The 21,663-nt window shown below is 38.5% G+C and overlaps 1 protein-coding gene across 1 annotated transcript in view; it reads left to right on the forward strand.

Moving 5' to 3' along the window:
* The window catches only part of LOC139736685 (protein strawberry notch homolog 1-like), a 49,065-nt gene that overhangs the window by 17,339 nt on the left and 10,063 nt on the right, over positions 1–21,663 (forward strand). The window contains exons 21-27 of the mRNA XM_071647433.1: positions 2,518–2,589; positions 3,340–3,433; positions 6,377–6,451; positions 8,931–9,077; positions 10,184–10,272; positions 11,470–11,562; positions 13,536–13,762. Coding sequence (XP_071503534.1) covers positions 2,518–2,589; positions 3,340–3,433; positions 6,377–6,451; positions 8,931–9,077; positions 10,184–10,272; positions 11,470–11,562; positions 13,536–13,762 — 797 coding nt within the window. The remainder of the gene's footprint in view (positions 1–2,517; positions 2,590–3,339; positions 3,434–6,376; positions 6,452–8,930; positions 9,078–10,183; positions 10,273–11,469; positions 11,563–13,535; positions 13,763–21,663) is intronic.

A 21,663-nucleotide genomic window follows, 5' to 3' on the forward strand; every position in this document is an offset into this window, starting at 1 on the left:
TCTACTTACGAATACTGTAGAGAGCCAATCCATTATCGCAAGGGGACCACTCGTCAGAAATCTAGCGCGATGGACTTAACCACTTCAAAAATGTTGAATTCTAACTTACTAGTTTGCAGAGTTTGGCAAGTCTTTTTCATGCAGTGTATAACTAGTATCATTCTTATTTGCTAGTAAGTTGAAAATTCACACATTCTTCGCCACTTCATATTTTCTCTGGTCCCCCAATCGCGAATTTAACCACTCGCGAAAATGTGTGACAGCGGCAATTCGCGAAAATTTATGTACGCGAAAATTATAGCGTATACAGTACGTCACTTATTGGTAGCGAAAATGGTGATGATGATGATGATGATGATATTCATGATTATGGTGATGTTGGGGGGGGGGGGGAGAGGAGGAAGGAGGAGAAGGCGGAGGAGGTAAGATAATGACGCCAGAGCTTTGTTTGCTTAGGACTTGACTTTTGGTTTTTTTAATAAACACTTTAATGCACTTGTGTAAAAGGTTGTTTTGATCGAACATGTGTTACAGTCACATAGGAAAGCCCTTATTCAAAGTTCTATATCAGCTGTGTAATGTAAAAGTGGAAATTTTCACGGTGTTGAAATTTTCGCGCATTTCGCGCAATCAGAAACTAGCGCGAAAATAAAAGCACGCGAATATTTTTGCATGCCATATGTTCCGGTAGTTGATGTCTTTATCCCACGGAATTAAAAACATGCGAAACTCTTCTCACCCAGCCAATCGCAAAAAATTAGTCGTGCGAAAATATCCACTTTTACAGTAGAGTACTCTCAGCGTAATCGGGTATCGCTTAAACGGGTACTCCATTTAATTGGGTAGTAAAGTCAAAATCAGTTCCAATGCACGTTAAAATTACGTGATAATCGGGTTGCCTCTCCCCATAAATGGGTAAATAATTTTCTTCTTATCTAATTTTAACCCACATTTTATCGCAGATATAACACTTTAAGAAATCATTAATGTCAAATTTTCCACGGCTAATCGCATTCTCTGTTAAATTTGCAAGAAGACCGATTATTTGGGTAGTGATCAAACATGAAAGCATAATGTTCCAGTACCGACTTGCCACATGTAAACGAACATTACCCATGTAACTGGCACTCACAACTACTAGACAGACATGAGTCGAACACACTTGCGCTCCACCCTTGCTCCGCAACAACATTCACAATACGAGAATTTTGCAACGAAAGTTAGGTCATGCACCAGCTCCATAATTTTGCTTTTTCCCAGTCACTTCTCGAAAAGTAACCCGACGTTCTACGTGACTAGTGCACGCAAAGAGACGTGTTCATTTTGGAAAACGCCTGCGTGTTAGTGAGGAGTCTATAGTCAAACGACAAAGTTTTCTTAAGACATATTTGTCCATAAAAGGAGTGTAAATTATTGCTCGTGACTGAGCAATTGTAAGGTATGTATAATGTGCCGTGCAAGCACGCTTGTTAAGCATACAGTGTAGGTGTTTGGTGCAGTGTACAATGCATGTACATACACATTGTGTGTGTCAATTGTGAATGAGACGTGTTCTTCTGTTAATCGGGTACTCCGTTTAATCGGGTAAGAAATGCTCTGCCCGAGCCTACCCGATTATGCGGAGAGTACTGTAATAGGACTTGACTTTTGGTTTAAACACAAGTACACTTGCGTAAAAGGTTGTTTTGATCGAACATTTGTTACAGTCACATAGGAAAGCCCGTATTCAAAGTTCTATATCAGCTGTATACCCAGCCAAATAGTCTGCATCAACAGGTAATGTTTGATTGGTTTCCTATCAAGGGATGAAGTTATGTTTGAATTGGAATATTCACATTTGGAATCAAACTTAACTCTTTATGCAATGAATTTTAAAGGGACTGTACAGTACTGGTTAAAGTAAGGGATTCATGTTTTGGACATTTCTAAGTGAGATAATGAGAAACCTCTTATGAAATATGAAAGAGCATGTAATTTTAAGAAGGATTCAACGTTTATTTGATGAAAATTGGTTTTCAAATGGCTGAGATATCAAAAAAAGTGATAATAATAAAAGGCGACATGCCCCAACTTTATTAGGATCTCTTTGTTTCACCTTGTTTTTGGATATCTTAGCTATTTCAACACCGATTTTCGTCAAATAAAGTTTTGATACCCTTTAGAATTGCATGCTCTGTGACATCTCATAGAGTGGTTTCTGAATATCTCGCAAAACGTTAAAAGCTCAATCCTCACCTCGACCAGAACTGTACACACCCTTTAAATCAAGGATAAAGTTATATTTCATTTTGAAAATGATGAGATATGGGATGAGGCATTGGAATTTTAGTGTGGCTTGTATGCTCTTGTTGGAAATTGAAAATAAAATCATTATTGATTCAACGAATAAGAATCAGCAATTCTTGTCGTTGAATTTTGTAGGCAATTCAGGCAAACCTCAAGCATGTATTCTTCATGCAATGGATGGAGTAATTGTTGAACTGGTACTGAGACTTTATTTTTGGACTGTCCCACTAGGGTGCTCTTACACACGGCGACAGGAGAGCAACAGAGTCCAAGGATCTGAGTAGATTCAACATTGACACAAAGGTGAGAGGGCTTCACATATACTCGGCTGTGTGCTTGTTGTCTGATCTCGTATCTTAATAGCTTTAGTCTGCAAACTAACATGCATAGATATTTCCTGTTGAAGAACAGGTTAAAAGAACACGCATACAAATTAGAAGACGGGTAATGCATTATGGAATTTACTCCAGAGCAGGTGAAATTTTGAGATACTGCATCAATTTGTCTGCAGGAATCAAGACGGATCCACAGCATACTCAGCTGAAATTGTAATTAGGGTGACTTGAATGTGAGCTGTATCCGTTTCTGTATGCTTGATTCGAGTTGCATTCATCTAGTATGCACGAATACTGAAAACTAAAAATGATAATGATGATATTTATTTATTGTGTATAGCACTTTATACAATGTTTCAAAGTGCATTTGAAAGATTATGACAAATTGAAACATGCAACATTGACAGACAAAATGAGATTACTACATCTGAGAATTACTGATATCAAAAGCATAGATTCGCTTGTATGCACACATAGTAAAAGCTCTGTAATAATGATAATGATGATAATTGTTTCATGTGTATATCGCTTTATACAATGTTTCAAAGCGCATTTGAAAGATTATGACAAGTTTTAACATGCAACATTGACGGACAAAATGAGATTACCACAACCGAGAATTACTGGGTATCAAAGGCATAAACTTACTTAATAAATCTGTCTTAAGTGTTAAGTCTCAAGTTGTAACTCTGTCCACCTCTTGGTTTGAAAATCACAGTATGGTCGAGAGGCCCTGGAGTTGATCATGCGAACTATCATAGACCTCGACGCACCCATCGTGGAGCCACCGGGTGGAGAACAGTTCTTTACAGGTCAGTCACACGAGGCGTTGCATCCTAATAACCCTTTTTTGATCCGTTATCACGTAAACTACCAGCAGCTACCTCTGATATTGTTTAAAAAAAAAAGATACTGAACCATCCTTATCTTCCTGTGTATGTGTGTATGTGTGTGTGTGTGTGTGTGTGTGTGTGTGTGTGTTTGTACTCAAAAGTGTGTTTTTCTAGGAAGGGTTCAATTCATTCTTGTGTCAGCTAACTCGATCTATAATCTTTCTGTGAAATTATCTGCTTCTGTCATGGGTGTTGAGGTTGATGTGCCAAGAAACTACTGGATGCCCGAAAAGGGAGGGGCAGAGGGGGGAGGAATGACACTGTGTATCTCATTTGATGAATATTATCTTGTGTAATACCTGGAATGAAATAGTAATGGTGACATAGATTTACAGAGAGTTTAGCATGCTTAGATGTAGTTGGTCATCACAAATATATGTTTTACAATGGCTGGCATCTTTTTTTAAAGGGGGGGGGGGGGCATTGTTTATATTTTTGATGCCACTTCAGGGTTTCATGGGGAAGGGGGGAGCCCCTGGTTCTGCCGGCCCTGTTTACAGGGCTGCCTTGCCAGAGTGAAAGTGCCACACCCGCCTCTTTGATTGAACTTCATGCTGTCATTTGAATTAATTGCCTCCACCCATTCCTGTATGATTTAGCACATATTGCCGTAGTGCAGCCCTTGCTATGAGCCCTTCAATGCAGTACATGTGCTTTAAAGTGTAACAACGCCCTATTTTCCTCTGAAGTGTGTTTAGTAGCATCTGTGAGGATAGTCATGCTTGACTTTTATATGAGCTTGATCTAGCTTACACGACTAGACGAGGTATTTATTTGAAAGAGTTTAAATGATGGACATCTCTTCATCAGGCTTGAATGTGTTTGGTGAGCAGCAAGAAATAAATGGCGCAGGAACAAAATTGTTTCAGGGAATACAGATGGTTGGCATTAACCAGTGTCCTATGAGATTCTTAAATTTCCATAGATTTTTAACAGAGTCCATTAGGTTTCCATTGGTAGTGGGTTGATTTGGGTTGCTGTTGTTGCCATGGTGATTGGGTTACAAACAGATGGCCACAAGCTCCAATTCACATATAAACACTTTCAATATCAGTGTATTACAGGGCCTGTATTGGGGCACCTATAGAAAAAATAAGTTTGTGTGAACACAAAGTTACAATTTTGATCAAGAAGGCCAGTGTGTATTGCATTGGTTTCCCAGCCGTGATGTCATACGGATTGAAGGATGAATGACTTTTATTCTGAATGACAAAGAAGATGCTGTAGGAGCTCATGTACAAAAATACAATACAGTTAGCTCTGTATGCGTAATGGGAACTCCCTATGCAAAAATGTACATTTACTCTCGTACATTAAAAGAGTGTGAATTTACTCTTGTACTTTAAAGGGTGTTAATATATCTATCTATCTCTCTCTCTCTCTCTCTCTATATATATATATATATATTGTTGTGCGTGTATGTGTGTGTGTTAAATTCACTTTCATAGGTGCATATGGTTGGAAACACAAGCATTGAAAAAAAGCAAGCAAAACCCCAAAAGTGGACTGAATAGCTTATTATTCAACATGGTTTTTGACGTTTAAAGAGATTAGTTTGTGGCAGAGTAGATAGAACAGTCACTGCCCAGCCGTTTGATCTTGTCAACTCATACTGTGCCAAATAGAATGTCACCTGGCTAAAGACGCATGTTACAGTGGTGCTCAATCACACCTGTGGCTGGCTAGGGGTTAATCACTAGCATGTGATAGAAACAGAGTGTATAAAAGTATGTGGTTATCACCTCTGGAGAAGTGAGAGGGCTTAACTCCATTAATGTCATTAATGTTCGTTAATGAGTTTCCTGCTCATATTTGTGTGCCTGGGAGCGATTACTTCTATCTGGAGCAGTGCAGCACATGTCAGGATTAATTACCTTAATTGCTAAATGATTAATCAGTTCCACCACATGATCTTGTAATGTTATTAGGCCTGGGGTGTTTGTCTGTACCACATTTTAAGCCAGACTCAGACATTGATCCCAGGCAATAAGTTTCATTCTGAAGAAACAGTATATTCAGACCATGTGATGCTTGAGGTTTGAAGCTCAAGTCTTTTCTGTTTTTCGCCAAGAGAGAGAGAGAGAGAAAGAGAAAGAAAGAGAAAGAGAAGCTATCCAAACAAGTATGTCTGAATGATATCGAAAAAATTCATTCCTCTGATTTTATTATGGGTGTGCCCTTGGACTGTGGCAATATGAACAAAAAACGTAGATATCTCACTGAGTAAGCTAGATAGAGCTATGTGCCTTAAAGTTTATGAACGTTAATGTTTTCTTTTCAGCAAAACATCCCCCCCCCCTTCATAACTGTTAAATAGTAACTTTTTTCTTTTCTGTGCACTTGTTGAAATGGATGGATTTTTTTTTCTTGGGGGGGGGGGGAGGGGAGAGGGATTTGATTTTCTTTTTTTGCTTTTTTTCCCCCGTATTCATGAGTAATATGCTTTCACATTGCTTCATGTTAATAACAGCATTGCCACATTTAGATATGCTGAATGCTCTTATTTGCTTTGCGGATACTAGCTGTGAGCATTGGTAGCAATAAAGAGGCACACGGCATTGAAGATGCATACTTCTTGCCATATTCTTTGTGTTGCCAAATTGAAGTCATGTGGAGTTATTGATCAGTATTTTATGCTGTTACCAAGTTTATGTAGAGTTGTCAAGATAACAGCATTACATGGTATTTCCCCAGTCTTTACTATCTAATTGAAAATTATGTGTGTGTGTGTGTGTGTGTGTGTGTGTGTGTTTGCTGCAATCTCAAATATACTGTACCTATTATTTTATATTACACCAACACTACCTGTGAGTAAGTGTGGTCATGATCATATTTTGTGTCTCTCTCTTGCTTTGAATGTAGATGTGAAGAAAGCCTTGGTTGGAGTCGGCTTGCTGTCTTTCAATGAGGAACATGGGGTCCACTACTTTGAGAAAGGTGAGAACAACACTTCACTCTCTTTGTCTGCAAAATTGCAGTGCAGGCAATACCGTGGAGCATATTTCTAAAATGCAGAGGGTAAAGTGGACTATAAACTCCAATGAGCATGATACTTTAATCTAGTTTCTTTTTCTTTGTCTCATCTGAGTGATTTGATATGAGTGCAGAACAGTTTTATTTGAAAATTTTTGCCATTATTCTTACTTTTTCGTACCATTTTAAAAAGAAATAAAAAGATATCTTTATTTGCCATCAAGAGGAATGACTTGCATTTCTGTGTTCAGTCAATGCAGAAAGTGCACACCAATCATTTTGGGACGTGTAGCTGCATCGCCATGACCTTGTCAAAGACTGAATGAATTGTAATGTGCAGATTGATCTAGTTTACAGATGTAGCCAGTATGTAAATTGACATATAATAGAAAGTTATAAGACCTTGGGAGGATATGCTCTACAGATTTGTTCTGAACACTCTATATTTGAAATTATGACTTATGTGCTTCTGTAAGAACTTAAAAAAAAAAAAAAAAAATCAAATTCCCCCAGTATGATTGGATGTGTCATTGATTATGATTTTTATGCCTCCGCAACGAAGTGGCCGGAGGCATTATGTTTTCGGGTCGTCCGTCCGTCCGTCCGTCCGTCCGTCCGTCCGTCCGTCCCGTTTTGTTTTTGTCGATATCTCAAGAACCGTGTAGTGGTTTTACATCAAACTTGATATGAGGGTATATCCTTGGGGGATAATACTTTGTGTGGATTTTAGGGTCACAGGGTCAAAGGTCAAAGGTCACAGGTTATTTTGTGGAAAAAAAATGAAATTTCATGTTTTTCTCCATATCTCGCAAATGGTTCAAGGTATCTTCATGGAACTTAGTATATATGCTTGTACCAATGGGCAGTGATTATCTAGGGAAGTTGGGGGTCATGGGTCAAAGGTCAGGGGTCAAAGGTCAAGGTCAACTCCTCAAAATATCACTACTTTCCTTATATTTATGCAATGAATGATGGTTTTTTTTTTTTTACTTGATGTATACATGTATTACCCAATATGTATTCTGTGGGAAGTTTCTTGCCAAAAGGTCAAAGGTCAAAAGGTCAAAGGTCAAGTGAAAGTGCTGAATTGCACTTTTTCCTCCATATCTCAAAAGTAACTCAAGGTATCATCATGAAACTTACATATTTATGCATGTTCAACCTAACAGTGATTCTCTTTGGAACTGTGAGGTCAAAGGTCAAAGGCCAGGTTTAGATAATGCTATTTTCCCATTTGATACTGAAATTATACTTTTTCTCAATACCTTGAAAAATTACTCAATGCATAAACTTATAAAAGGGTCAAAAGTCAAGTAAAAATCATCAGTTCCCCAAATACCTTCACTCTGACATTTTAATCATTCATCCAATTGAACCTAGTTCTAGGAAAGTGAACATTCAGCACATTTGTGTCAAACCTGTCATTTTAATATTTTGCCAATTGTTTGAAACTGTCATCACACATTGTCAATACATTGTACTATAGACCTATTAGGAGAACCATGCATTATGTCGGAGGCATATCAGTCGCCGTAGCGATATATCTAGTTCTTTGTTGCAGCAATTTTGTTTTCCAGTCTCTAGGTATCATGGTGTTGCATGTCATTAGGCCAAAAAAAAAAAAATTGTTGCATTGGCGTAACATGAGATTTTCAAATAGGGTCGGTCGGGCGGATTTTTTTTTTTTTTTTTTTTTTTTTTGCTACCTGCATTCTACGTGTAAAACTCGTGCTCAGCTCAGTAAACAATTACAACTGCTGCACCGAATGTGCTGTGTTCATCTATTCTACAAATCATTTATGAGACCGATATTACTGGAATTATACCCCTTCACAGAATTTAAAGATGTTGAAATCCCTATCCTGAATGTTTTCACTTCATATTTTACTATTTTGACTTAGATAAGATAGATGCAAATTGACCCATATGTACGATCTTTTCATCGCACACGGCGATCTCTATTACAGTCCCACATATACAGATTCGTGTAAGTTCTCCACACAAGAAACCTATGGCAAAACTGTGCACAATACATTGCAGTCTGAATGCTACGTATACACTGAATAAATCTTGTTAGAGTACGCGTCCGTGTTGGAAACAAATGACGTACTGATCAAGGAAGGCTTATGCGAGGCGCTAGATCGCTCCCTCGTACATCCGATATCCCCAGAGCTGTTTCCACTTCCGGGTTTGTGCGATCGCGATCGCAATCAACAAGATATTTGATATCGATAGCAAAAAAAATAATAAAAAAACATGGGGTCGGCGGAATTTTTAGGGTCGGGCGGGTTACGCCAATGCAACATTTTTTTTGGGGGGGCCTTATTGATGACTTACTGTTAAATTTGTGAAATGTAGCTAAGCTAGTTACTTTTGAAGAAGCATCACCAAACTCAGCATCTGAAACATGTCTGACCAACCTGAATCTTGTCCGACCAATCAGATTACAGCAGTATTCCCAAGTTCCTGAATCGGCTGCTAGGCATGGAGGTGGAGACCCAGAATGCCCTCTTCAAGTACTTCAGTGATACCATGGTGGCCATCATCTCCAGAGCTAAGAAAGATGGCCAGTGGGATGCAGGCATCATGGGTAAGAACCCCCCTGTCCCAATCTCACTTTCCAAGTCCCTACTCCACCTTTCATCTTTGGTGTCTTTCTCCTCTGCCCCACCTTTCCCTCCTCATTCTCTTTTCTACCTCAAATATGATTTTTTTTTGATCAGTATTCTCCTAACCTCTCCTCTTCCTTCCACCACTCGTCTATTCCTCCTCTACTTCCTTCTTTCTCACGTCCTCACTTTCTTCTCATTTGTCTTTACATTCTTGTCGTATGTCTCCATCTTTCTTTTTATCATCTTGCTTTCTCTTTTTCTTTCCTCTTCTTCCCTTGTTCCCTTGTTGTTATTCACATGTCGGTTTCATCTGTGCCATCTTCTTTATTTAGACTGATTCATATTCCTTTGATTTTTTAATGTATTTATTTATTTTATTTATTTATTTATTTATTTATTTATATATATATATATATATATTTTTTTTTTTTTTTTTTTTTTTTTTTTTTTTTGAGGGGTCAAAATATGGTGAGCTGTTTTCATTGATTCATTGTGCAGCTTTGAAGTGGAGTGAGATTTGATTAGTATTAGTGTCCTTTTGTGATAATGTATGTTGCATGAGTAATTATCCGTGATTCATTGTGTAAATGCAAAGTGAGGTAAGGTTTGATCAGTGTTTGTTTCCGTCTGTGATTACCTGTCTTGCATGAGAGAACCAAGGAGTATTCAAGAGTGACCAGGGATGTGATGACAGGTGAAAAAGTACAACAAATAGCGCCGAGATTATGAAAAAAATGAATGTGGCAAGATAGTTATGGTGTGGAAGAAAATGATTGACATCTTATGAAATGTAGAGAAACTGTAGCTGATGTTTCAGTCAGCTGAGTGGTTTCAGATGGAAGAAATTATTTCTCTATCCTCTTCATTTTTTGATCACATTTATCATATCATTCCCTTTAACTCATTGTATACTTAAATTGCCTATTAAAAAACCCAAAGCATTGTACACACTGTCAAAATTCCTTGGCACAGAACAGGTTAATGATCTTGCCTGAATTGACTTCATGATCCATGCAATACAAGTTGACATGTGAGATAAGTATTCACTCTCTTTTGTTTTCGCCTCTCTTATATGCAACTGAAGACATTGGTAATGAGAGTCAAGTGATCAGGAGAATACACACGGATTCCTACATCGCCTTGTCAGGCAACAGCACTACTGAACTCCATCAGGTGACCTTTTATGTCATTAGTACTATTCCATTACTTTTGATGATTATGATTTAATTGGATATCCAGCAATCTTCTCCTCAAGGAATGTTTTGTGGACATAGTTCACCTTTCTGTCGTATTTGCTTCTTCTTCTTTAGATTATCATGTGTATTAAAGAGTAAATGAATAATTATGTAAATATACTCATATAGGAGAGTGATGGCAGATAATGAAGGTGTTACCACTAAATGTTGCCTGCTGTATGATTGAATACCTTATTAGATTTGAAAGGTAACCATCCTTAATCTATCTGTCAGTTGTCTTGGCTTCCTTTCGCTTGCTTGTAGGGACATAATTCTAATCTTTTGTGTAATGCCATATCCTGCAGTAATTTTTAGATTTTAGCAAACATTTTGAGCCTGATATTGATCAATCCAGTAATCCATGGCTTTGCAGATGACATGGAAATTTAAACCTTGTGTAAAAATTGCCAAGAATTTACAAAAGAAAAGAAAAAAGAAAAGAAGAGAAGAGGGGAATCAAAGATGGACAGATCACTCTTAGTGAATTAATAAAGAAAGGGAAATCTTTGTCATCCTGTAAGACAGCACTTAATACATTACCATCTGCTTTTTGATCACAGTGCTATATGATTAATGCAGGAATAGATTTGCCTGCTGGAGTCAACAGGGTTAAATGGAATGAGCAAATGTAAAATGTGATGTAAATAGGCTAGATTAAAAATGCTTTCAAATTGATGGATTTACTGCAGAGCTGTCAAAATAGATTTCAGTGCCTTAAACTCAAATAGCTTGCACAAGTCTTTGATGCATCAGACAACCAAGAGGCAATCGTTTTCTTTGTTTTGTTTTGTTTTGTTTTTCTAGCACTGCCCTAATGGTTGCCATAAAATTTAGAATATAGTGCTGTATTTGCCATATATTTAGCGAGTCTAATTTTTTGCGAATTGGGACTTCCTGACATTGTTGTGAGTGGTTAAATTAGCAATTGTGGAGTACAGTGCTGAATGGAGATGTCATGTATATGCTTGTATGTCACTTTCATGTCGAGATCAAAGTTGATATTGTCGTGTGTTTTTGAATTTGTGAATTGCTACCAAATCGCTAAATGTGCAAAAATAAAAGCCTTGTGAAATACACGGCATGCATCGTAGTTTTAATAGTAACCTGGCCTACTGATAAACATTGATTCCCCCAGGTGGGAGCAGAGAGGGGCCTGTCGTGGAAGAGCGCCATCGATATATGGAGTCGTCTCTCACTCCCCGAGGAAGGGTTCTACATCTCTCAGCTGGTGAGTCAGTGCAGCCTTACTCAGACTCGATGTTTGTCTAGTCATGCAGGATTTCCTTTTCTCTTCTCTCTGTAAAAACTACACTGGAACGTAGAAATTTCAAGGCAACAGGGGGATGAGAGCTATACTACCATTTTCATTTCATTCTTTTCCCCCCTGCTACTATATATCATCTATTTGTTACCTGATGTCATACTGCTTGTACATTGCCATTGTCCCAGAATATATTCCAAGAATGTTTATTTTTTTTTATGTTATTCTCTTTTACAAAAACTTTTGAGCTGTACATTTTAGTGGACATTATCTTGATTGAATTCCTTGAAGTTGTTGGATTGCATTATGAGATTTTTGGTCTATCCTTGTCGATCATGCTTAATTCATCACATGTAATTTTTAGAAGTCATTCAAATTCACCTCAAAATCTGTATTGCCTCTATTTCTTTATGTCCTTCATTCCTCTACCTGCTGCCTTACTTTTCAAAACATCTTTCTTTTTATCTTTGTCTCTCAATCAATTCCTGCCTTTTCCCCCCATTATTTGTCTGTTCTGTCCTTCTGCTGCTTGCTGTCATTCTTGTTTGATTCTCCTGTGTATGTTGTTACTACCTATACAACCCAATGATGAGGTCAGCAGCGAAAGCCTGCTTTGTCGTGGCCTTCTGCCCTGTGTTCCCCTGATGTTATTGGGGCAACAATGCTAATTCTGTTGTTTCCTCTAATCAGGCAGAAAATAGATCAATTTTAACCAGACTGCATGAACCTTGCTCTGCGTGAAGCACATGGTCATTCAAATTGGAAAAGGCTGGCAGGTATAATTTTTCACGGCATCGAAATTGGGATCTTTCTTCACATCAAATTGATTTAAAGGTTCTGTCCTTCTACAAGTTGTCCTTTGAATTTCATGGGTCTTTGACGAATAGTGATAACAAAGATGTGTCTTTTGTTTGTTGTGCATTAGGATTGTTTGGCTTAATTCAGTGCTACCCAAAGCATTTTCTCTTTCAAATTTTCCCAGATTTTTGAATGGTGATAGGCAGGGATAAAGCCTGTCATATGCAAGATCAATGCAACTGTACACTGCGTGATAGGAAATTTGTCAGATCAATTTTACCTGAAACTCATAATTTCATGTTATATTTTCATAGATGTACCTAATAATCATCATTTCATGATACGTGAGCCACATACCAGTGAATGCTGTATGACTTTAAGGCTCGTCTTTTTTTTCTCTCTCTTTTCATTAACCTTGCTTCGACATTAATCGATTACCTTGACTAAATGAAAATTGATGTGTCCCTTGTTTATTTTCTCTTCTCCCTTGACCCATGATTTGCATGAAATCCGCTTTGCACAAAGTGATGTTCTAGGAAATGGGCCAAATTACATATGGGATATTCAGGGCAGTTGTGTTTTTTCCCCTTCTCTTATTTAGTAGAATCATGACATCTTTTTTTACTGGAGAGAGTGAAATATTGAAAAGGGCAATCAAAAAAGAGTTGAACCATAATAAATGAAAAGACGGTGTTTAGAAAATCCAATGGTGGTGATATTCTGACAAGATACGGGAGGCATGGACGGATGGCAAGAATGGATGAAATATAAGCAGACAAATGTGGTTGAAACCAAGAGTAGTTGCTCCATTTCAACTTTGATTACAGGTGTTTCAAACTCATAGGATTAGATGAAGAACCCTGGCACAAAGGGGCAGTCTGATGGTTATGTCTGTGGCTGTATTATTGTTCACAAAACTGCTTACCAGAGTTTTGACACTGGAGGCAATCAACACATTTATGGTGAATTTATTTTGTTATGCGCTGACTGTAAGCTTGACATTAACAAAGCAAATTTCATCCCCTCTCAGCTTGTCTTTGTGTCTCTTTATTGAATAGTAAGGTCTGCTGCAGCTTTTCCTAAGACAGAGTGTTGCCATCAATTTGGTGTAATCAGGAGTACTCTCATTTTCTCTCTTTCAGTCAAGGTTTGGCAGAAAGTCGGCCATCTTGGCCCGCTTCTCGCAGGCCGCTGGTTCCATCAAGAAGGGCGCCATGCAGATCTTCAAACCCAACATCGGCCTGCAGAGCAAGACGGAAACAGTTACTGACCTGAAGACCAGATTTCGAAAGGTCCTTCCCGACGAGGCCAAGCAGTACTGGGAGGCCCTCTACTCATCATCGGAGAACAAGTGTGCTCACGTCTTCTGGTGAGTCATAACTCTCTCTATCTCTCTGTCTCTTTCTCTGACTGTAGTGATCCTAGGAAACTTTGTACAAACATGAACACAGAGCCACAAATTGGTATATCATTAGAGCTTTGGGGGATGGGGGAAAATGTTTCACTCTAAAATGTCCTTGTTCGTGGGCATTGGTCATTTGGTCTGTTGGTCAGTTGGTCAGTTGGTCAGTGCAAACATCATGTTGATACACATGTTTATTCTGACCTGAAGACCAAAGAATATTATTGATTCAGAAATATGCTTCACAATGAGATATCCACTTGAAGATTACTTTTCTTAGGAATCTTGCATCTTGTGACAAAGTGGAATGTTCAACTCATCAACAATTGTGGGTGTGGTTTTGTTGAACTTCCAGTATGTTTCAGAATTCTTGAATTGTTCGTCTCTTGTGTTTTCACAAGAGAATGTTCTCTACTGGAATGATTGACCATTGCCCTCGTCTAGTGCACTTGATGGCAGTGAAGTGCGAAGTGAATCTTTAGAGTTTATGCAAGTTTTGTAGAGTTTTCCCTTCCACCTCTAGCATTAATTCATGCATGATCTTTTCAGATTATCAGATTTTCATTTTTATATTGTGCATGTCAGTCATATCTTTTCAGAGTTTTACCAAAAACAACAACCAAAGTAATTTTGCTGATCAAAAATGTATACTGTGCGCATTATTTCAGCTCACTTGCTCTGCTGGTATTACTTCAGAGTGCGTTCAAATCTGTTTTGTGCTTTACTTGTGGCTTATGTCATGGCCTATGAAGAGGGTTGGAATTGGAATTTATTCTCCCAATCAAGATAAACCTTCTTGGCATAGTTCAGTAAGCAGCTTGCAGCAGTGTCAACATCTAACAATTGCATCTCATCTTGTTCGAGCATGGTAGCAACTGATCAATCGCTAGTGTTTCAGGCATTGTACTCAGCTAATTTGATGTGTGGAAACTTAGGATAGCCATGGGGAAAATTTCGCTACGAATTTGGTCCCCCCAAAACGGATGATGCTTAGAGCCATGGGCCTGAGGAACATTTTTTGTCTCCAGGACATCCTCCGTGTATCGCCATTGGCGTTGACCTCTTACAGGAGTTGTCTTGATTTGAAACTGATACCGACTGTCTTCTTTGTCTCTTCCTTTGAGTCATCCTGCTTGACAGCCCGTCTTTCCAGTGAACTTTTGTCAAGGAAGGAGTTCATATTTTCCTTCTACATTTCTGTGGAAATGTGCATTTTGTAACTTGATGTTTAGAATTTTTTTTTTCTTCTTTAGAATTTGAGGCAGGTTGATTTAAAGTTCATACGTACTGTACAAAGATAAAATGCATTTACCATTTGAGGTATTTTTTTTTTATTGAAATGTGGGCAGCAGCAAGAGTGATCACATAGTGTTGTTTATTCCTTTTCCTCTTTTGAAGGGACAAGCCTTTACTTGCATTCTTTAGAATATATTTCATGTGCTCTTATTCTTGAAGACATGACTCCCTGCTATTCAAAGAATACTTTAATTTCTATTTTCACTTGTTTGTGATGAGCCAAGGTGAAATGAAAAATGACTCCTCTGAAAAGTTTTCATACAAAATATTGAGTGATTGCAGGAGTGAAGCAAATTTGCTTACAATCTCTTGCCCCTTTTGTCACTGTGTGAGTTTTGTCAATGAAAGCAGTCGCATCTCTCCATATGCTCACGGGAGTTTGCTTTATAGTTTTGTACCTTTGTTCTGAGGATGTCGGTTTGTCTGTCCATTGCTTGTCTTCCCCCCACGCCCGTGATAATCTTTGGATACTGGAGGTGGAGGACACAGCCGTCACTCGGCGGTGAGACTCACTCGTGACATTGGTGCGGAGTGAGTCACGAGTCTTTGACAGAAGTGGAAGCCATTAACTGTCCGCGTCCTCCGCATCTTCTTCCTCTTTCGTTCCAAGGACTTCCTCAAGTTCCCCGGCGACTCTGTTGTTCGCTCCTGGGTGAAATGTTCCGAGACTTGACTTCAACGTGGCTCTGTCCCCCCTTCTCTTGCGGTTTTTCTATTCTTGAAATGCTGCAGCAAACTGCATGTAACTGTATCGACTGCTAAAAATATCAGTCTGATTCCTTCTTCCCTGCATCTTTGACTTTGCCTTTTGTAGCATTTCAGTCTTGTATCTGGTCCATGTTTGGGCATGCATATCATCCCTCAGTATTTAGATGATTAACATAGGGATGATTGTGATGTTCACTGGAGTTGCCACAGTGGCAGTGTATTACAAAAAATATAAATATATGAATATTTTTCCTGCTTGCCAGAGTTCAGGCAAAGGGCCCCATATCTGTTGTAATGATAATGCAATAAACCATAGGAGGCATATATATGACTGCAAAGCTCAAAACCCACAAAATGTCACAGATTAAGATACTCTGTAATGGACCAAAACATGTCATTTGGGTTTACTGATTCAAATTTTTAAAGTTTGTCTCACCTGGGAGAGTAATCTTTTCTTTGCTTACTGTCAAAACAGTTTTTCTGTACCAATTTTTTTTTTTTTTTTTTTTTTTAGACAGGTGCTACTCTCAAGGTGAAATTGAACATAATTTTCATTGATACTTCAGCACTGCATGCCTGAGTGACCCTGATCTTTTAATCCCCTTTCCTCTTTTTTTTTTCTGTGAAACTGCACCTCCTTACTCTGTCTTATTTTAATCACTTTTTGAATGGAATAGGATGGTTTAATCTTGACAAGTTATGAATCATTTTAGAACTTACTCTTCTAAATTATGTAGGAAAGTCAAAATGCATTTTGGCCTCCTTTTTGTGGGTTTTGAGCTGGGCGGTCACATATGTCCATTTGTCGTGCTTGCCCCACAGTGTGTTTTACTTGCCCCCGGGCAAGTGGGCTAGTGGGTTAGCAGGACCCTGGAGGGCAAATTTTGTTTCATGTTTAGTATGACTCTATAGAGAACTAGAGAAACTCAAAGAGATGAAATCTCCATTAAGGCCATAAGGTTTGATAACACCATGGACCTGTGTGCACAGCCTGGATCCAAATTGTGATCCAGATCACCACCCAAGACTCATCAAAGGTTCCCTCTACCACAATGGACATATCCTGAAAAACGTCGTAAAAATCAATCATGACTTTTTGTTCCGAATTTACGAAGGTGGTACAATCTTTGTCCATGGTTTAAACCGTGGACAAAGACCATAGTTTTGTATGGGGCGCCAAGGGTCGCATGGCATATTTCGTTATGAAATCAGTCATTTCGTCGACTAGACGAAATGTTAACATTTCGTAATGAAATAGGCCATGCGACACTTGGCGCCCCATACAAAATTAGGGTCTTTGTCCACGGTTTGAACCATGGACAAAAATTGTACCACCTTCGTGAATTTGGGTCTTTGAGTAACATTGCTAATATGCCCCAGTCACATAGACATCGCGGATCACCCCGGACCACCCCGGATCTGATCCAAAGTTAATCTTGGACCATGATGTCATCATACAGTCCATACAGCTATATTCGTCTTGCATCTGCCTTCCATTTCTGATGAATTTGACAGCTACTCATTAATCAATTATCTTCTACAGTGTCACCTCAGTTTGGCACATTGTGCATTGTCAAAAGGCATGTGGTGAAGAATGTAATTATGACAGTGTTGATGGATGAGTTTTATCTGATTAGATTCCATGACACTCCTCCCTCCCCCCCCCTTTCTCTCTTCCCTTGTCAGTCTCTGTATTCTCCCTGTGTAAGTCAATCTCTCTCATGATCTGCGTGTATCTGCTAGTAGAAAACAAAAACCAAGGCCAGTAAAGGAATTTTATGTGTATTGAGTCACAGCCGTAGCCTAGCTAAGAGGAAATGAGAGAGTCAGGCCATGCACAGTTAGCTGTGAGAGTGGATTTGCGCCAATAACGAAGTGATCAATCCCCTTCGCTAACACGTCTGTCAGTGGGATGATAAACGCATCCACCTCCGTGGTGATGTAGGGGCGAGCGTCGTTACTTAGCACCCTGCTTTTATTTGTGGCGACGGAACGGTTCCATCGGATGGCTGGGTCCTTGCAGTGATAATGTCTAGTTCTGTCATGACATGAGCAGAACCAGCGGACAGACGGAGTGGCTCAGAGCCATTCTGCGACTGTTCTCTACAAACACCTAATGACAGCACCTGTGCGTTTTAGGTGATGATGCAACAAGTAGTTAATTAGTATGTTTCATCTGCAGTCACAAGATGGCATAACTCAGCTGTCTGAATTCTTTGAGGTAGTACATTTCAGTTCGAAGAAAACAACAACAACAACAACTCTTAGGTAACTACCAAATTTTTGTTACAAGAAAAAAAGAAAAGAAACACTTAAGTAACCCCCCAAATTTCACTTGAAAGAAAGAAAGAAAAGACACTTGGGTAAGCACAAAATTGAATATGTTTTTTGTTAGTATCTATAGATCCTTTGTGTGCTTGGTAGACAGTTTATTTTATGCAGGTCACATAAAATTAAGTGATGCAAAAATGATAAATGACATTGTGTAATGCCATCTATAATGTGTAATGACAAGAATTGATCTTCCATACATCTGAAAGGTGATAAACAATTTTTAAAGCATTATAATGCCCCGTAGGCGCTTGGTTCACTTTATAATCCACATTAATACCTCCAGGAAGATTATGTTCACAAGGGTCCATTCCTTGAAAGAAGATAATGTAACGAGGACAATCTTTTCATGATGTCTTGGCATGTGGCGTAATGCCACCAAGATGTATGGTTGCACTGCTTAACAAAATACAAAATATTAACTAAGCAGCAATGACAAATGCCCTCCTAAGGAAGGTTTAGCATGAGGAGATATAATTGTTTGTGTTTCAGTTGTTTTGTTTCTTTTCTGGAACTAAAATAGCGTATCAATCGGTCAATGAGATGTTAGAACATTATAGACAGGCAGAATTATCTATGTAGCTTCTGACTCTTTTTGCTGAACTTCTTGATATTACCACACTCAAAATACAGCAAACATGTCAATGTTTTTGTCCCTGCCAAACACTGCAACCTGGCAAAGTGAAAAGTGGAAAATAAGAAAAGTAACTTTGAGCCCGAAAACTGGTGATGATATCTGAAAGCTTGTATTCTGCTTGTAGTCACTCAGGCTCGCAAAATGTTCCCAAGTCCTAGAAAGAGCATCAAGAACAGCCTGAGAGTGGAAAGAAAGTTTGGAATAGTTTTAGTCACTATAATCTGTGATACCCTCCAATCTGTCATCAAGACGGCCACAAATTGGTGATTCCTTGTGAGACCATAATTGGTCGAGGTCTTCTTCGTCATTTTCTTCCATTCTGCTCTGCCATCTTTCTCTCTTCATTCTCACTCCTTGCTCTCTTCCTCCTTCAGGCCTTGTCAACAATTTGTCCTTAAAGGCATTATTTACCATTTGCCGATGAAACAAAAACCCAGCTTTAGTGCTTCAAAATAGTTCTAAGATGTGAGTTAGGCATAGAAACAACCATTGTAAAAATTTTAGTCAGGATAATCAATGTTAGATATTGTTAAATATACAAAATGTGAACAATAGTTATGATCAAATTGTTTCTAGATTAAACCGTTTACAGTTGTGGTTTAATGAGAAACACAGTGATATTTCCCTATATTTTAGGTTTTATTGCAAACAGTTATGGTTTAATGAGAAACACAGTGATATCTCCCTATATTTTAGGTTTTATTGCAAAATTTTTATATGATAAGATGTTTTGTGATACAACTGACCTACACATATGCATCAAATGTGATAACTCGAAAATTTTTAGAGTCACTGCTCCCAAAGGTAAAGTGTACCTTTAAAACACCTTCATGATTTATAGATTTGTATTTTGCCATTTGGCCAATCATAACACAAATTAGATTCCCATGTTAATGCTCTGCAGGGTCAGACTTTTCTGTTTGCATGGAAGGAGGTTAGGTGAGGACACCCCAATAGTCAAGCTACCCAGTAAACAGGATTTCCAAGTCTCAGTACCCACATTTGCGGAAACATGGGAAGGTGAAATCCACCGAAATTGCACATTTTGCGAATCATCTGGTGACACTGATGTACCAGAGAAGTAGTAGACTGTGTATGTTTTAGATGTTTCTTGTTTTTCGTACATGAATTTGAAGTGATATTCCAGAGTTCAGAGATTTTGAATAGAATACATTCGCACTGTATGAGTAGGGACTGTACAAACAGCTGTGGTTCTGCATCATGATGTAACTCTCTTTATGTAGTCCCACTCATTCATATACAGTGCATGTATTCTCAAGCTAGCTTCTAGCATTGTTAGTGGAGGGAAATAGCCAAGACTCTCTTAGGAATGACTGCCAAGTTGAGTTTGAGGTGAATAAACTGTAGATGCCGTACTGGCCAGCCTATTGATCTCCAGATACTATTGATTCTATTACCCTTAATGTGAGAAACATGCTGAACCAATATAGCTCTCACACTACCAGATTTTATGTTTAAAATCTACATTAGTCATCCCCATGGTGTGCTGCGCAATTTAGCCCCATAGCAGCCCACTGCTGGCATCTTGCCCAGTGATGAATGCGATTAATCAGTTCACGATCAGAACTGCTTTGTGTATTGTGTAAATTATGATATGATCTACATTGGCCTCATCTTAATAGGCCTACATTGTACGATGCATTTCTTTGTAGCATCGATATATCGCATGTGTTTCCAATTTCATGCCAACTCTTGCCATTCTGTGATGCCCTAGTATCAGAATTACCAAAGTGACTTGCCAACTTCCCATTTGCCTTGTACGGCCAAGAAGTGAAGTCTTCCTGTTTCTCCTACCCCCCCCCCCCCCACCCCCAGCCTGTTCTCTCTGTCAAATTATCAGCTGTTCCCAGGACAGTTTGTGTTTAGTGGCAAACATATCAGAGAACTGACCGAGTAACTCTCAACGTTTGCTGGCCTAGAGAAATGGGGCTGGGGGCTTCCAAATACTTATCAATGTTCATTTTGCCATTTATAGGCTTGAAATGCTCTGTGTTGTGATTTTTTTTTTTGCATTGTGTTTGTGTGTGTGTGTGTGTGTGTGTGTGTGTGTGTGTGTGTGTGTGTGTGTGTGTGTGTGTGTGTGTGTGTGTGTGTGTGTGTAAAAATCTCCAACCATCTATTGTCATGCAAAAATGCACATATTCTTTGAATGTTAATGTTGTGGTGGGGGAAGGGGGAGATAATTTTATGAGCTGAGAATCTTCTCTGTCATGTATATCAATGTGCATACCCTGGAATGAACTCAAAAGTTTTGATCCTCAAATCAAGAGGATGACAAGTTACTTTGCTTGTTGAATTTGGTCACTATTTTTTTTTTTTCAGGAATAGGCCAATTAAACACAGAGGTCAAATCATGGATGTGACCTTAACATCATGCAGCAATGCAAGATATAGAGTTACTGAAAACACTCTACATGTATATGAATTTTATTTAAGGATGAAAGATGACAGATATTTGCACTCACACACACACACATACACACACACACACACACACACACACACACACACAAGGATTTGGGATGATGTCAAATTCAATTGTGAAACTGAGGAGAATGTCAGTTTAAATTATTTTTGTTCCGTTGTAAATGTGTATCTTTAAATTGTTTTGGGTGATATCAAAGGTGATTTATTCAACTCTTATAATAAGATCTATTGATGGTTCAACTCTTTTAATAAGATCTATTGATGGTTCAACTCTTATAATAAGATCTATTGATGGTTCAACTCTTATGATAAGATCTATTGATGGTTTTGGCTGTCTTCACTTCCTATTTAAAGTACACTTCATACAGTACTACACCACATTTCACCTTCATTGATTAAAGGCATTGTTTACCACTTGCAGATGAAACAAAAATCCACCTTTAGTGCT

This window comes from Diadema antillarum, unplaced genomic scaffold, assembly GCF_040938485.1.
Source record: "Diadema antillarum isolate AM-2024a unplaced genomic scaffold, OU_Dant_1.0 seq00000662_RagTag, whole genome shotgun sequence".
NCBI lineage: Eukaryota > Metazoa > Echinodermata > Echinoidea > Diadematoida > Diadematidae > Diadema > Diadema antillarum.